The following is a 17945-nucleotide window of genomic DNA, read 5'->3' on the forward strand; positions in this document are numbered from 1 at the left end:
TTTTTTAGCAGAACACTCATATGAGAATATATAGACCTCCTGCCTATGTGATAATATGAAGCACATATTCCGATTAACTTCACAGTACAAAACCTTCCCCAATGCCTTTCCCCATGTCAAGTCCATTTAAATCCTGACAGTCAATTTCTTGCTCAAAGCAAGAAATGTGGCTGTGATGGTTAGCCTCCTTGTAAGGCTGTTTGGAACACTGGCTGTAGTGTCTATTTTTTCATTTTGAGTGTTAACTATAACCTGGGTGTCCTCTTGAGCCTTGTCTACCAGTCTTTTCTAGACCCAAGCTCCCTACCTTTTGAATGTTGTACAGCCCAGCACTGAAATTTGCATGACAAGCCAGGGGTTATAAATTTGCTTGTTCTTGAACTGAGCCTTCGTCCAAATTGGACCTGCTCCTAGCACTATGTCGGTGGATACACAGTGAAGAGCAGGTCTGGAATCAGTGTGTCAGGATAGGGTGATTACACAGAAGGATCCCTGCACTTTTACGAGATTATTTTTCTAGGGGGCGGGAGAAATAACGAGGAGGCAACTTGATTTAACTCTGGTTGCTTTTAAAAGAATGTTTTCAATGAATAAATCATGCCGCGAGAGGAACCGGATCCAGGCAAATAGGTGCCGGAACGAACCAAGTCAAATCTGAGAGATGCCAGATCCTGTTCCAGCTCAAATTAAGCACTGGGATAAGGGTTAGAAGTGTACTTATTATTATTTATTTTAAGTAGCTAAAAAGTAGTAAGTAGTTGCAAAGTTGCTAATTAACTAAAATGCTAAAGTTGCCCCTGATGAGATTCACCCATTGACTTCGACAAACAAGCTTACCTTTGTTTTTGCCTTAAGTAAGATTCTGTGTTATCTAACCATACCAAACGTAACCATGTCATACTAATTTGAGTGTCCCAGATTTACATTTACTATGTTACGTCTAGTCTATGAGAGCAGGCTGGAAAGATTTTCAGGGTGTGGCATTCAACAGCCTACTTTCACAATACTGCATTTGTGAAAAAAATATAAATGCTGCGAGTTCTATGCAAGTGCTACTGAAAAAACACTCCATCTAACCTACATGCAAATTATGAATAAAACATTTGCATGTTGTTTTTAATTATGTGAGTGTAACAATGTGGCAAAGCACAATAATATGGAAAACGTAATTGTTTAATTATTTTCCTTGTTGTGGTGGGATAATAGTTATCTATGAAGAGATCTTGAATCTGGTTTAGTTGAACCTTAGGAAATTGGTCTTAATGGCCAATGTCTAGATTTTGTTTCACAGGCTGACAGTTTATGGGCAAAATATTGAGTCTGTTAGCAAAACAAACCGCAAAGCAAACCCCCTCCAAGTAGAGATTGACAAAGCAGGGAGTTTAGGAGAAAGAAGGCTGAGAACAGGGGACAATCAAAGGCTGTTATTTTAATCTGGGCTGCCTCAGAGATTAGCAGACCACATTGTTTTAATTGTTTTAACGGGAGGGAGTGAAGCGCTCGTTTATTGTGGGGGGATCCTTTGCGTAAATCTCCCCAAGTTCAATAGTTTCAAAAACTTGAGCCCTTGGACCCCCCTCTTCCCCCTCATCCCACCTAATCCAGGCTAATACCTTTCTTTCTATTGGCTAATGGTTGAGGGGAGCTGGAGTAAATGCTTCTTAAATAGTCCTGGGTCGGTGGGTGAGAATGGTTTTCGGAGAATTAGATCCATGCCGTGGCGTACGAGGATAAGGCCTGCATTTCGAAAGTATTGGACTGTTGAGGTGGACTTCTTTGCCTCTAAAGCGCACGAGAATCGATTAAATTTCTGCTGTTTTGTGAGCTTTTCAGGTAAAATAAAAAAATACTGGAACTTTTACACACTTCATCACTGGAATATATTTTTTTATCTGATCTGTATTTTGAAGATAGTTGTATGTTGGTAGTCTACTGCAGCAGATTGCCACTAAATCAAGTGGCAATGGTTTATGCTTAGAGAATAATACCTTTCAATTACCTTGAATTATCAAGAAAGTTGAAAATTTATATTTACCGTTTGTCCTGAATTTTTTAATTTTTGAAGTGAGTTTAGACTGTAAATCAAAATTGCACCGTGCAATTTTGCACAGTGCAAACGTCCTTCATTTACAAACTATATAGGCGACATTGTATGCTTAATTATTATGGTGTAAGGCCAATCAAATAAAAACGGTTATTTTGTCTATATTAATTTAGGGGCGCCATGAATGCTTTGAATTTCTGCGGGGGATCCAACAGTGGAGTCTATCCTCTACACAGCTTCAACTCCGTCTGTTTCGACCACCACCAGATGGCAGACCAGTACCAGGTTTATTCATTGGCCAATCCCTCCTCGGTTAACACGTTCTCTGTTGCTGAAAGACTTGCTGGTATTTAGACTAGACTACTTTAATTTATGACAGTGTCTGCAATCGATGCATGCAATCAAACAAATGCAGATGGCAACATTTTTCACACACACACACACAAAAAACATTAAAAAACATTTGTAGGCTGCCAAAATGCTGGTATTTTCATGTTTAGCCCGACATCTGAAATGCCAACTGGTTGGCTGTTTCACCACTAATCTTGTTGTGGCTTTTCCTCTGTCCCCACAGAGTTGATCCTGGAGGCCCGTTATGGGAACCAGCAAAAGCAACGTCGGAGCCGCACAGCCTTCACTGTGTCCCAGCTACAGGCTCTAGAGAAAGCCTTCCAACAGACCCAGTACCCTGATGTAAGCATGAGAGAAAGACTGGCTGTCTGCATCAACTTGCCTGAAGCTCGCATTCAGGTCAGTAAAGGTCGCTCTTCAAAAAGAACCAGCCTGTGTGCATTCATTCATTCATAATATTTATTTGAACTGCTGCTTTTACTAAGGTTATTCTTGTAATATACCGTGCCTTCGGAAAAGTATTCAGACCCCTTGACTTTTTCCACATTTTGTTATGTTACAGCCTTATTCGAAAATTGATTAAATATTTTTATTATGATTGTTTATTAATATTTCTCAGCAATCTACACACAATACCCCATAATGACAAAGCAAAAACAGGTGTTTTGAAATTTTTGAAAATGTATTGAAAGTAAAAAACAGAAATACCTTATTTACATAACTCTTCACACCCTTTGCTATGAGACTTGAAATTGACCTTGGGTGCATCCTGTTTCCATTGATCATCCTTGAGATGTTTCATCAACTTGATTGGAGTCCACCTCTGGTAAATTCAATTGATTGGACATGATTTGAAAAGGCACACACCTGTCTATATAAGGTCTCGCAGTTGACAGTGCATGACAGAGCAAACACCAAGCCATGAGGTTGAAGGAATTGTCTGTAGAGCTCCGAGACAGGATTGTGTCGAGGCACAGATCTGGGGAATGGTACCAAAACATTTCTGTAGTATTGAAGGTCCCCAAGAACACAGTGGCCTCCATCATTCTTAAATGGAAAAAGTTTGGAACCACCAAGACTCTTCCTAGAGCTGGCCGCCCGGCCAAACTGAGCAATCGGAGGAGAAGGGCCTTGGTCAGGGAGGACCAGAGCTCCAGAGCTCCTCTGTGTTGATGAGAGAACCTTCCAGAAGAACAACCGTCTCTGCAATACGCCACCACTCAGGCCTTTCTGGTAGAGTGGCCAGACGGAAGCCACTCCTCAGTAAAAGGCACATGACAACCCGGTTGGAGTTGGCCAAAAGGCACGTAAAGACTCACAGACCATGAGAAACAAGATTCTCTGGTCTGATGAATCCAAGATTGAACTCTTTGGCCTGAATGACAAGTGTCACGTCTGGAGGAAACCTGGCACCATCCCTACGGTGAAGTATAGTGGTGGCAGCATTATGCTGTGGGGATGGCGAGAAATGAAAATAGCTGTGCACAACTCTCCCCATCCAACCTGACAGAGCTTGAGAGGATCTGCAGGGAGGAATGGGAGAAACTCCCCAAATACAGGTGTGCCAAGCTTGTAGCGTCACACCCAAGATGCTTTCATTGCTGTCAAAGGTGCTTCAACAAAGTACAGAGTAAAGAGTCTGAGTACTTATGTAAATGTGATATTGTTGTTATTTTTTTTGTTATAAATTAGAAAAAATGTGCTTAGTCATTATGGGGTATTGTGTTAGGGGGTAAACAATTGAATAGATTTTAGAATAAGGCTGTAACGTAACAAAATGTGGAAAACGTCAAGGGGTCTGAATACTTTCCTGAAAGGAAGTGTATATAAAAGCTGTAGTGCTTTAGATGTTACTTTTTAAAAGCTTCATAAACACTTCAACCCTTCACCAATAACTAAATAATATGCTCCTCCAGGTGTGGTTCAAGAACAGAAGAGCAAAGCTTCGTAAGGGACAGCGATGCTCCCCTCTTCGCAGAGAACAAAGCTTGGAGGAACCACATCAGACCAAGGCAGGAGGGGAAGAGAGCACTACTAAGGACTCCAAAACACAAAGCAAATTTGCTCCTCTCTGGGAAGTCAGTGATGCTCCTACCATTTCTTGTCCTGGAGACGCCATTGCAACTCAGGTCCACACAAGATTACATTATCCTCCCGTTTTTCCCTTTGTGTATGGAGAGCGGAACCACCTTCCACATCATCATGCTTTAGGGATGCTGTCAGCTGGCCTACATTTCACCCCCAAATTCTGGCCCATTCTACAGCAACACAGCCCGGCCTTAGGAGTTGCCCCACCGGTTGGTAAAAACTGCAGCCTTTCCCTTCAGACTTTCTTTCCCAGTAAAGCTGTACACCACCCCAATTTGGGTCTATAACTTCTCTGCAGTGTGTAATGGCAAAAAGGGACTGGTACACTGGTGCACTAGTATCAATACGGACACATAAACTACTGATTGTATACTTTGCCACTGTACATACTGTATGTATGTGTGAAGGACTTCTGACAAGTGATTATGTCTGTAGATGATTAGATTGATTAAGAAACACTCAAGGTATGTTGAGCATTCAGGATCGCAATCAGGAGTGGATTGGTACATACTTCATTTGCATAGAGATGTTACAGTCAGTTTTTACTCACTTATGACAAGCACTTAGGAGAATAGAGAATTGAGATGTGATTTCGGGCACTTTTTTCACATCATATATTCATTTGTTCAAGACAATTTTCTGTAATGTCTCAAGGTATGATTTAAAATATATATTTAACTAGGCAAGTCAGTTTAGAACAAAGTCTTATTTACAATGACAGCCTACCGGGGAACAGTTTGTTAACTGCCTTGTTCAGGGGCAGAACAACAGATTTTTACCTTGTCAGCTCTGGGATTCGATCCAGCAACTTTTCAGTTACTGGCTCAATGCTCTAACCACTAGGCTACCTGCCGCCCCAGTGAAACGTTAGGCCTATCCTACATTAATTTCATGGTAATACACAATAAAATCATAATTCAACTCTGTGTGAATACAATTATTTTGAATGTCTTTTTAGTTTCCATTTGTATCTGGTTGCAAATAGAAAAATAATAACCCAGATGAGTTTGGATCTCTGGTCTAGGGCAGAAGAAGGCAACAACTCAAGCAATGGGAGGTCAAGGTCTTAGAACAGAGGGTAAATGACTGGTATGTGCTCCAACAGATTCTTTGCAGGGAGGGAAAGCCAACCAGATACCCCTGTGTCAGGACAGCCAATAAGCCTGGCAAGGGAGGCTACCAGCCAGGTGACCAGAGGTAGCAAGCAGATGGTGGTTTTAGGCCTACAGCACACATCAACTATAGAGCTTCAAATTGAAGATTGTTAGATTTAACTAATATACTAGTCAAAAGCACAATAAAATATTGAAATAAGGGTCATGGCAGAGGAGGATAGATTTGACCAAATTCTCATGCTGTGTAAATCAGTAGGACATGCCACTTACTTGTGTCTAGTAGGTTATATAGCCCCCTCAAGACACCAAAGTTAGACAAACAAATGCTCTTGATGTTTCATGATTTTGCTATGCTTTACCAGATGACAGTCCAGTAGTTCACAAAAGCTCAGAATTTGTGTTTCATAAATTGTATAGCTGGAAACTGAGCCACAGCATCCACACTCGACTATTTTCATGGGTTATTGAGCTGTATGGATTTTGGTCCTATTCTTCAAGCAAGGTGCGCTAGTTTACCAGAGCAAGGATAACAGTAGGAGTAAAGATGACGCTGAATGCTTGCTTATCGGCTGGGAGACTTAAAGAGACAGCAAGACCTAGCGAGGGAGAAAAGATAAAATATCGTAAATACATGGCCATGTTGATACGTCCACTTTGAAAATACACGTTGACAGGTAAAATACGTTTCTTCGATGATACATGGTTAAGTGGGGGGGCTTTTTCCGAAGGCAATCGCATTTAGCCGTAAATTAACGACCTAGCTAAGGAAAGAGCTAGCTACAAACTGGATTTATGTTGTGGGGATTAAGGAGTTGCCCACTGATGTTATGTTTGGGAACTGAAAACAAACGCAGCTAATTTAGGTGAAATGCACTTTGTTAATTCGCTTTTAAGTACTTCATATAATGTGTTTGCAATATTAGAAGGGTTTGTCTTGATTAATGTGTAATTAAGGTTATGGCAATGAATATTTGATGTTCTATGCAGTTTTAGCTTGTTCTACTCGGCATTAGCTTGCTAACGTTAGCTAGTTCGTGACTGATCAGTGTGTTTTGGGAACAAGTAGCTAGTAGGCCAGGATATGTTCGATGAGTAGCTAACTAATCAACAATTTGAATAGTTTGACAAGAAAACAAGCTGGTGATAATGTATCAGTATTGGCCACTTCCAATTACATGTCAGCTACCTCACGTCAGCACGCTAGTACTAGTAGCTAGTTCGCCAACGTTAGCTAGGTAGCACTACGGACGGTACGGTAGCTAACGTTAGTTATCTAGCTTGCAAGTCTGTAACGATTTGATAAACATTTTCAGACACCCGTTTCTTTCACTTCTGCGGAGTATTTACGGAGTTGACAAGTAGAAAAATATGGAAACTACAGACAGATCACAAGCATTGTCCTCTTCGAACGGGTACCAGGTTAAGCTACCTTTCCTAAATGGGCCACAAAACTGACAGCAACTGCCATAGAATCAGACTAGATAACTTGGTAGCTAGCTACTGCGAGAGGAAGAGAAAGCGCTAGCTAAATTAGCGAGCTAGCTCGATGTGAGGCCTTCATTAAACAGTGGAGTTGCCTTCATAACATAAGCTAGCTTTATATTTTGTCACTAATCTTGCTTGTTAGCTAATTTACTGTATACGTTATTGTTTCGTTTGTCTGTTACTGTTAGGACTCAACTATTTGGACAGAGAATATAGCAGGTTACTAAGGCAAATAGCTAGCAAGCTAACACAACATCTCGTGAAAATTAGTCGCGCAAACATTTGATCAGGCATTTATTGTTTCTTCAGTGTCAAATTGGCTACCAAATAGGATTAAATGCAATGGTTCATATATGCTATATTATTCATAGCTAGTTTGTATCTTTATATTGCTTGAATGATGACTATATTGTAAACACATGCTGGCTAATTTATGTATGAAAGGCGGTGGTTACACTCATAACCACGTTGGCAATTTATGCCACTTAAAAAAAATGTGACAATAATATTCAACTGTTTAATTTGTCCCTAGTCAGTCAACTGTAGTGTTAAGTTCTGTTTCTGTGGCTTTTCAATTTCTCAGTTAAACAGTCGGTTGGAATAGATAGATAGATGTATCAGCACACTGACTCAAATTCTTTTATTTTTTTTTACTGTCCGGTTTTAAATATATTTTTCCTATTAAAACCAGCCGCACTTGCTACCCCACTTTGTTTACATTACTGAGATGGAAGTAGCATGTATTCAGTGCTCTCACAATTTCATAATTTGTGGTGGGGGATACATTTAGCAAGTAATGGGGTTTCCATTTAATTGATTGACCTTTTTAATGACCAAGACTTGTCCAACTACATAGAGGATACAGTGATTTTTTAAATAATTGACCTTATCTACTCTGAACACATGCTTCTGTTTGTCTTTGCACAGGTGAAGGCACACACACACATTCCTACATTTAGTCTATTCTACTCATGTAAATTAGTTTATTCTACTACTGCATAAAGCTTGCACTGGGTATTGGCCAAGTTAAATTGGTTAATGCTGTGTTTTACTGCTTTCTTTACATGCTATTTCAATGATGAACATGGATATATATATATATATATATATAATTATTATATAGGTAAGCCCTTTGGCTTGTCCTCTCCATTTCAATGTATCCCCTTAACTCTGATGTGAATCAGTTTTCCAGGCTATCAGGATGGAGAGGCATTTTTGCAGTCATTGATCAGTTTAAGTGCATTTCCTGAGGAAAGCATAGCTGCCTGCTGATATTGCTGGCATTACCTGCTCTCCATGAGTATCAGCAACATCACAGTTCCCAAGGGAAGGAGAGGGAGGAAAGCTGGGCCTCAGGGTTATACAGAAACCTCCATGTATGCTATTAACTATTCAAAGGCTGTCAAATCACACTACCAGTGAAAACTGATATATTGATGAGGTTGTGGATGAGTGTGCCAAGGCATAGGCTATGTAGCACACTCCAGTTGAATATGTCAAATTTTACCATCCTGTGACTCAGTCATGTTTGATAGTCTTTACAGCTAATAGTCAAGGAACACCATTTGTCCAAAGCCATAGCCCTATAGTGTTGGTTTTTGGACATTCAAAATGATACGTCCTGGAAAGGGGTGCATTGTTCTCATCACAACACTCAGTCTAGTATGTGATGTTTCCACCCGTATTGATTGCTTTATTGAATTCACTGCATGTACCACTCAGAAAATGGATCCCATTTCTACTTCAGGCTAAAAATGTATGAATTACCAGTAACATACTAGGCTTTATAAAATTCTATCTCTGACTATTGTTGCATGCAGATTGCTGCATTTTAAGGCTTGCAATTAGAAAAGACATGTCCTTGATATCTGACCACTGCAAATGTGTATTTGGCAAGATGTTCTGTAATGGATTGTTACACCTAAGGGCTAATTCAGTTTGTTTGTGTTTTTCAGATATCCAACTTAACAAAACTCTACTGCAGTATCTCATCATCATTGTTGACTCTGCCTCCACCATTGCCCCTTCCGCCGTGGCACTGGAACATGAAGAATGTCTGCTGTATTACCAAAGACTGACCAGAAGGACGCAATGAGGGGCTCCGGGGAAAGTTGCCAAGCTGTGTTGTGGATCCAGTAGCTGGGATTCCAAGTGCTTGTTGTGTTTGTGTGTGCGTGGGTGCATGCTAGCACAACCTGCCCACTTCAGGCCGGGACATGCTACTCTGAGACAGGAGTTGGACAAACAGAGAAGAAAGGAGTCGACTACCATAAACAAGAAGGGGACAGCACGCGGTACAACATTGGCAGATAGACATACTGTGTGTTTTGGTTGCAGTTTTACCCCTGTGGAAGTGGCTTTTAATACACTGCATATTTCTATACAACACCTTTCCTCTGTCTTTGTATCACCTTCCCCCTCTCTTAAGAGTCCTGGTTGTTTTGGCCCCTCTGTGATTTGCATGGCCGGAGAGTAATCGTGGAGAGGCCAGGGTATCACAAGCTTATGGATTTTGACAAGAAAGGGAGTAAAGGAGAGACAGAGGAAGGGAAAAAGATGTCTAAGGCAGCTGGCAGCAGGACTGGACATGGGGGCCGGGGTACAGGGACCAACTCTGGGGTTCTTATGGTTGGCCCAAACTTCCGTGTCGGAAAAAAGATTGGCTGTGGCAATTTTGGAGAGCTGCGGCTGGGGAAGAACCTCTACACCAACGAATATGTGGCCATCAAATTGGTAAGGCCAACATGTTTGACTAAACGGCATTGCTGTGGTGTGTTTCTGTTTGGATGCACTCCTACATTAATCATCCTCACCACTGTCTTTTTCAAATTACATCCTGTAGGTCTATATTTTGCCATCCCCTCCAATCTAACATTCCTCTACACTACTTCACTACAACTAGTGCAGCTTGTCATTGGTTTACTGCATTGTGACATTCATTTTTTTTGTTGTGTTATTAGATTTGTGTTACTGTAGTTTGGCCAAGGTAATTGAATCCAGTTTCCTTACAGCAGCAGAACACCCCACCCCTGATGACTTGTTGACCTTTAAGAGACAGGAAACATTTTAGTGCTGACTGTCTCTTTCCCCCACAGGCAAATATTTACTTATCTGTAGCTTGGTCCCATGCACTGTTAATGAGTCAACCATGCTCAATTTGTATTATATTAAAGAGAAGGAAGAATAATTAACTTCCCAGGTCATGATATACACGCCAGAGAAACGCCCACTAGAACTCCTTGAGGGAGGTAAGGGAATTGTTGCACAATATCACTATGAGAACAAGTCAACTACAGTACTGTCTCATGGTGATGTGTGCATGCATGTACACACACACACACAGTAGGGTTCTTACCTTTTAGCTCAAAGGTGAAATGGAATCTCAGAGTAAACCAGCGTAGGGGGCTCAGAGGTTGCAAGTCAAGATTTTAATTCTGCAGCCTGCAGAGATTGGGTCTGGGAAACCACATGAAATGGCAAGACCCATTTATTTTCTGATTGGTGAAGGGAAGCCAGCCAGAAATTGAGCTTCCTCTGCAATATACAGAGCGTGGGTCTGGGAAACCACATGAAAAGGCAAGACCCATTTATTTTCTGATTGGTGAAGGGAAGCCAGCCAGAAATTGAGCTTCCTCTGCAACATTTTAAGTTTCTGTTTTCCTCCAGTCATGTAGAAGCCTGAATGTCACTGTAAACGCTGGTATATCCATATGTTTTAATGGGGTCATTTAAAGTTGCCGATTTAGAAGTCTCTTGGAGAAAGGCCTTGGTGTAACTCTGCACCCTACGAGAGAGGTTGTTTGTCATAAATGGCGTCTGAACGCTGCACTCGAGTGTGGGCTTGGCGTCAACACCTACACAGCCACGCTGGACCGTGTATGATTATCTTTACATTTGTATCTCCCAGGGAGGTCATTATCTCTGACTAGACACATATTGAAGGCTTTGCTAACCGCACTGAAAGCCGAGGTTAGCGCTGTAATTTAATCGCTTTTACTGAAATCCTCCGCTGCGCTGCTTCTCCTCTCTGTCTGAAACGTTCCATCTGTTTTGGGTATTTTTATCCTCATCATGTCCATTTTATATCCGGCTCTGGCATTATTTCCGTAACATCGCTGGATATTGTGCCACTGTTGCTCCATGAGTACATTTGAAGTGAACCAAATAATTTGTTTCAATGGTGGTAGTTACTAGCTCGCTACTCTCACCTTTCCTAATTAGGGCAATGGCAGTGTGCCCTGTTGATTGATCTCACCAGCTAGCAAGCAACATGGACCTGTTCAGCCAGGCAACAGATAATGGCATTACTGAACTGTTACTGGGCATTGCTGCCCGCAAGATTGTTTTTCTCCAGGAAACTTTAGGCTTTTATGTGCTGCTGGTTTGACTTGGGTCAAAGCCTCAGAGGAGAGGACACATGTGAACTCCTCTGACCTAAGTTTGGGCATGAGTGGCGTGTTTTGCTTTAGCTCCCCTGGCTGACCTCCAGTCTAGTGCAGCTGTCCACATGTTTGTGCGTTCCCCTCCCTGGTCACTCAAACGTGGGTTCTTCCCCCTCATGCACAAGGAAATAGGATTTCGACACCCACCATCTCAGATTGTGCTAAAATAATTTCTGTAGTTAGAAACCGATAAGATTAGCATTCCTGAAACATTTTGAAATATAATTTGATATGAGAAATTAAGCTAGTTGATTGTACCTACATTTTAATTTATGGGATTCATAAAATCATCTGGTTTTTAAACCATCATTCTTCCTAACAATGACTAAAGGCAATTTCAGCATTACGGATATGACATTTGCACACACAATGTCTCACAAAATGTACTTATAAGGCATAAATGTTAATGTGTACAGTGCATTCGGAAAGTATTCAGACCACTATGTTACAGCTTATTCTAAAATTGATTAAATTGTTTCCCCCCCCCTCAATCTACACACCACCTCATAATGACAAAGCAAAAATGGGTTTAGAATTTTTAGCAAATGTATTAAAAATAACTATCACATTTACATAAGTATTCAGACCCTTTACTCAGTACTTTGTTGAAGCACCTTTGGCAGCGATTACAGCCTTGAGTATGGCTCTATAAGCTTGGCAACCCTGTATTCGGGGAGTTTCTCCCTATCTCTGCAGATCTAGAAAGATGGCTGGTTGGATGGGGAGTGCACAGTTATTTTCAGGTCTCCAGAGATGTTCGATCGGGTTCAAGTCCGTGCTCTTGCTGGGCCACACAAGGACGTTCAGAGACTTGTCCCGAAACCACTCCTGCGTTGCCTGTGTGCTTAGGCTTGTTGTCCTGTTGGAAGGTGAATCTTTGCTCCAGTATGAGGTCCTGAGTGCTCTGGAGCAGGTTTTCATCAAGGATCTCTTTGTACTTTGCTCCGTTCATCTTTCCCTCAATCCTGACTAGTCTCCCAGTCTCTGCTGCTGAAAAACATCCCCACAGCATGATGCTACAACTACAATCCTGCCTCGGCGCACTACTGACAATTCCTTCGACATCATGGCTTGGTTTTTGCTCTGACATGCACTGTCAACTGTGGGACCTTTATGTAGACAGGTGTGTGCCTTTCCAAAGCATGTCCAATTAATTGAATTTACCACAGGTGGAGTCCAATCGAGTTGTAGAAACATCTCAAGGATGATCAATAGACACAGGATGAACACGAGTCTCATAGCAGAGGGTCTGAATACTTGTGTAAATAAGCTATTTCTGTTTTATTTGCAAAGATGTCTAAACTTGTTTTTGCTTTGTCATTATGGGGTATTGTGTGTAGATTGAGGAAATGTTTTTATTTAATCAATTTGAGAATACGGTTGTCACTTAACAAAATGTGAGATATAGAAGGGGTCTGAATACTTTCCGAATGCACTGTATATTTGTAGAACCCTATAGGGGAAGTGTAGACAATTCTAACTTATACCACTTTGAAGTAACGCAGCAACAACTTGCGTTATGGATGTGACGGAAATGGACAGGCATTTTTGGGAGAATGGACACATCAGCAAATGTCTGAATTGTTAAGTCTTAGGTTAAAATGTTAATAGCCACTTTGAAAGTAAGGCTTTGATTCACACATGAACAACAATGATGAAAATATAAAAATGGTCATATACTTTAACGAAGTTGACCGTTATGGATGTGAAGCTGTGCAAAATAAGTGTTTATATATTAAACATTTCTTCACCAAACTTTTGTCATCTGAAAATGCAGTGTACCTCAAACAAGAAATTGCCAGTATCTTGAATAGTTATAATTTAGATTTATTTTTTTGATAATTTATTTTCATTGGCAGACCTCATCAATTTATAGAAGTATTTGCTCTTTCATAATAAGGCTAAAGGAAAATGTTGTAATGGATGTGACAGGGTCCCAAAAGAGACCAGACAAATGACACTGCACTCCATTTCAAATGTATGTTTTAGTAATTTCTTTCTAGATCATTAAGGACTGATAATATTTCATATTTTAAATAAATCACCTACTGAGTAACAGAATAAACATACAACAACTCAATTCTTATTTTTTGTATATAAGCTTGTATTAATGTTACACCCTTTAATCTGCCAGCACAGGCTCTATGAAATGGTACCTCCTCCCCCTGTTGTCCACAAAAGGACACAGGGACTAGACAACTTGACCTGCAGCTGTCCAAGCCTTGTTTTCCTTGGACATCTGATGTGGTCGTTTCTCCTCAAGAACTGCTTTAACAGCATCAGTCAGTCTTTATATGTTACCTGTCCCACAAACTGCCCTTATATCCATTCAGTATACCAAACATTTGTACCGCCTTCCTAATTAAGTTGCACCCCCTCCCCCTCCTTCCTTTTGCCCTCAGAACAGCCTCAGTTCGTTGGGGCAAAGACTCTACAAGGTGTCAAGTGTTCCAAAGGGATGCTGGCCCATGTTGATTCCAATGCTTCCCACAGGTGTGTCAAGTTATCTGAATGTCCTTTGGGTGGTGAATCATTCTTGAGATATATGGGAAACTGCAGGGTGTGAAAAACCCAGCAGTGTTGCAGTTCTTGACACAAACTGGTGCACCTGGCACCTACTACTATACCCCCATTCAAAGGAACTTTTTTGTCTTGGCCATTCACACTCTGACTGGCACACACACAATCCATGTCTCAATTGTCTCAAGGTTTAAAAATCCTTCTTGAACCTGTCTCCCCCTCCATCTACACTGATTGAAGTGGATTTAACAGGTGACATCAATAAGGGATCAAAGTTTTTACCTGGTCAGTCTGTCATGGAAAGAGCAGGTGTCCTTAATGTTTTTTAGACTGTATAATCCACAGCATAATTAACTAGACTTTTAATAAATACATTTTTAAAAAAACCTTTTATTTAACTAGGCAAGTCCGTTAAGAACAAATTCTTATTTACAATGACGGCCTAGGAACAGTGGGTTAACTGCCTTGTTCAGGGGCAGAATGACAGACTTTTACCTTGTCAGCTTGGGGATTCGATCTAGCAACCTTTCGGTTACTAGGGATTCGATCTAGCAACCTTTCGGTTACTGGCCCAACTCTCTAACCACTAGGCTATCTGTCGCCCCAAATAAATAATATGCTTAAATAAATATTCAATATCTGATTTGTTATTAATACCCATCTACCAATCACTACCCTTCTTTGAGGCTTTTGAAAAGCTCCCTTGTCTTGGTAGTTGAATCTGTGCTTGAAATGCAATACTTGACTGAGGGACCTTACAGATGGATGTATGGAGGACAGTGGAAGTATTAGTCAATCAACTCATGTCAACCCCTATTTCACACAGTCAGTCCATGTAACTTATTATTTGATTTGTTAAGCCAAATGTTACTCCTTAACTAAGTTAAGGGTGGAATACTTATACAACTTATCTAAAATCTTCCTCCTTGACATTATAGTATTTTGTAGTAGATTGTTGACAATTAAATCCATTTTAATCCCACTTTGTAACAATAAACCCGGTCTGTAATACCAACTTGTTTTAAGGAGACCACTATAGTCCCCATGCCCAAGAACGCCAAGAAATGCTATAGCCATGAAATACTTTGAAAGGCTGGTCATGGCTCACATCAACATCAACACCATCACCCCTGGACCCACTACAATTGCCATTTCGCCGCAACAGATCCACAGATGACGCAATATCTATTGCACTCCACACTGCCCTTACCCACCTGGATAAAAGGAATTCCTACAGTATGTAAGAATGCTGTTCATTGACTACAGCTCAGCATTCTACACCACTGTCCCCTCCAAGCTCAGGACCCTGGGACCGAACCCTCTGCAACTGGATGCTGTAATTCCTGATGTGCTGCCCCCAGGTGGTGAGGGTAGGCAAGACATCCACCACGCTGATCTTCAACATGGGAGCCCCTCGGGGGTGTGTGCTTAGTCTCCTGTACTCCCTGTTCACCCACAACTGCGTGGCTGCGTAAGACTCCAACACCATCATCACGTTTGCTGACGACACGACTGTGATAGGACTGATCACCGACGATGAGGCAGCCTATAGCGAGGAGGTCCGAGACCTGGCAGTGTGGTGCCAGGACAACAACCTCTCCCCTCAACGTCAGCAAGACAAAGGAGCTGATTGTGGACTATAGGAACTGGATAGGCGAGCACACCCCTATCCACATCGATGGGGTTGTAGTAGAGCGGGTCAAGAGCTTCAAGTTCCTTCTGCGTCCACATCAATAAGAGAATTAACATGGTCTACACACACACACCCACACAGTTGTGAAGAAGGCACGACAGCGCCTCTTCCCCCACAGGAGGCTGAAAAGATTTAGCATGGGCCCTCAGATTCTGTTATACCGCTCCACCATTGAGTGTCTTGACTGGCTGCATCACATCTTGGTACGGCAACTGCAAGGGACCCGACCACGTGGTGCTACAGAGGTTGGTGAGGACATCAGTGGGCCCGAGCTCCCTGCCATCCAGGATCTCTACCAGGCAGTGTCAGAGGAAGGCCCAAAACAATTGTCAGACTCCAGCCACCCAAGTCATAGACTGTTTTCTCTGCTACCACACGGCAAACGGTATCATTGCACCAAGTCTAGAACCAACAGGACCTTGAACAGCTTCTACCCCCTAGGGTTAAAGCTGCTAAACAAGACTGCTAAATATCTAATCAAATGGCTACCCGGACAACCTGCATTGATCTATTTTCTTTTTTTCCACCAACTCTTTTGCACTGACTCTATGCACACACACTGGACTCTACCCATACAGGCAATACTGTTTTTTGAACATCGACTCGGTACTGGTACACCCTGTATATAGCCATGTTATTTTTACTCATTATTCGTTATTCACTGTGTATTTGTCATTGTTTTTGTTGGAAAAGGTCCCATAAGTAAGCATTTCACTGTTAGTCTACACCATGTGACAAAATACAATTTGATTTGATGATTGCTTTTTGTCCCCCCCAACTTTTGATCTGAAAATGCCATCACCCACTAATTAATTTGTACTTTTTACAGATTCAAAGTGTTTGATCTAGTAATGTGTCAATATTTATCTAAAAATGTGCTATTACATATCCAATGTGTGAGCACAACTTTGGATTTCACCCCAACGTTTTTACGGAGTGAACTTTTCTTCTCCTGCTTCGACCATGCAGTGCGGGTAGCTGGCCTCATTTTATATCTAAAAATGACTATACACTGATTGTTTAAAGCAAAACTATCAGGACTATTGCTGATGGTGAATCTGAACATTTGAAATCAAATCTGACGTAACCCAGGCCCTGATCAGCTGGTAGGCTATAGCGAGAGGAGTCGTGTCTCCGGCAGTAGCTTAGGCTGCTTTATTCCGGTAACAGTTTTCAACAGCGCATTTAACGATTCCCAAATAGACAAAATGCTTTTTATTTGTTATTTATTTGTCTTTAAGTCAATCACATTCTGACATTTGAAATTAACAACACAATTTCCCTGTATAATGATCATAACCAAGTGTCTTGCATTTTGGGTAAGATTTACAGTATTTTCTCTAAACCTAGACAAAACTATTGTATTATGTTACCTGCCTCATGTTTAACAATTTTTTATTTTATTATTATGAATCATTTTTTTCATCTTGTCCAAGATGGCACCTTTTATTTATTGGCGTCACCCAATAGGACATAGTCACACCGATGGACAATGTACAACATGCAGTCAAATGTTACTGTTAAAGCCTCCCGGGTGGTGCAGTGATTAAGGGCACTGTACTGCAGAGCCAGCTGTGCCACCAGAGACTCTGGGTTCACGCCCAGGCTCTGTCGTAACCGGCCGCGTCGTCCGGGTTAGGGAGGGGTTGGCCGGTAGGGATATCCTTCTCTCATCGCGCACCAGCGACTCCTGTGGCGGGCTGGGCGCAGTGCGCGCTAACCAAGGTTGCCAGGTGCACGGTGTTTCCTCCGACACATTTGTGCGGCTGGCTTCCGGGTTGGATGCACGCTGTGTTAAGAAGCAGTGCGGCTTGGTTGGGTTGTGTATCGGAGGACGCATGACTTTCAACCTTCGTCTCTCCCGAGCCCGTACGGGAGTTGTAGCGAAAACGGGGTAAAACATTTTTTTTTTTTACTGTTAAAACAATGATACTTTCAGAAGTTTTTGACCACTGTAAAAATGCTTCTAAACATCACTCCTAAACATCAGTAATGGATCCTCATTAAAGGATTTTAAGTGTACTCATTCCAATTACAGGGACCCGAAAGAGTCCTGTATTGTATATTTTTTTATCACCACCTCCGTGAATCGGGAGTGGATCATTTGTGTGCCTGTTGCCTTTCTTGGCAGCAGTAGCTGTTTCTCAAGGCTCCCTCGCTGGAAACGAACCCTGATTTCCCCATTACCCGTCGTCACCATGGTAGGC

At 41.6% G+C, this 17945-nt stretch overlaps 2 protein-coding genes across 7 annotated transcripts in view; both read left to right on the top strand.

The window, feature by feature from the left end:
* Nucleotides 1–2224: 2224 nt before the first annotated feature.
* LOC139409740 (diencephalon/mesencephalon homeobox 2) lies at nt 2225–5037 on the top strand. Its single transcript, XM_071155129.1, has 3 exons — nt 2225–2390; nt 2619–2794; nt 4312–5037. Exons 1-3 carry the CDS (start codon nt 2225–2227, stop codon nt 4768–4770), a joined length of 801 nt encoding a protein of 266 aa, XP_071011230.1. The 3' UTR covers nt 4771–5037.
* Nucleotides 5038–6120: 1083 nt separating this feature from the next.
* Nucleotides 6121–17945, top strand: part of LOC139409229 (casein kinase 1, gamma 2b) — a 44877-nt gene continuing 33052 nt past the window's right edge. For 3 of the 6 annotated variants that reach the window (XM_071154089.1, XM_071154087.1, XM_071154088.1), the window contains exons 1-2: nt 6139–6272; nt 9039–9816. In XM_071154089.1, coding sequence (XP_071010190.1) covers nt 9589–9816 — 228 coding nt within the window. In that variant the 5' untranslated portion in view covers nt 6139–6272; nt 9039–9588. Of the gene's footprint in view, nt 6273–6303; nt 6462–8388; nt 8460–9038; nt 9817–17945 lie in introns of those variants that run through there. The other 3 variants (XM_071154084.1, XM_071154085.1, XM_071154086.1) reach the window with 3 other exon arrangements.

The sequence above is a fragment of the Oncorhynchus clarkii genome, chromosome 5 (genome assembly GCF_045791955.1).
Source record: "Oncorhynchus clarkii lewisi isolate Uvic-CL-2024 chromosome 5, UVic_Ocla_1.0, whole genome shotgun sequence".
NCBI classification, from domain to species: Eukaryota; Metazoa; Chordata; class Actinopteri; order Salmoniformes; family Salmonidae; genus Oncorhynchus; species Oncorhynchus clarkii.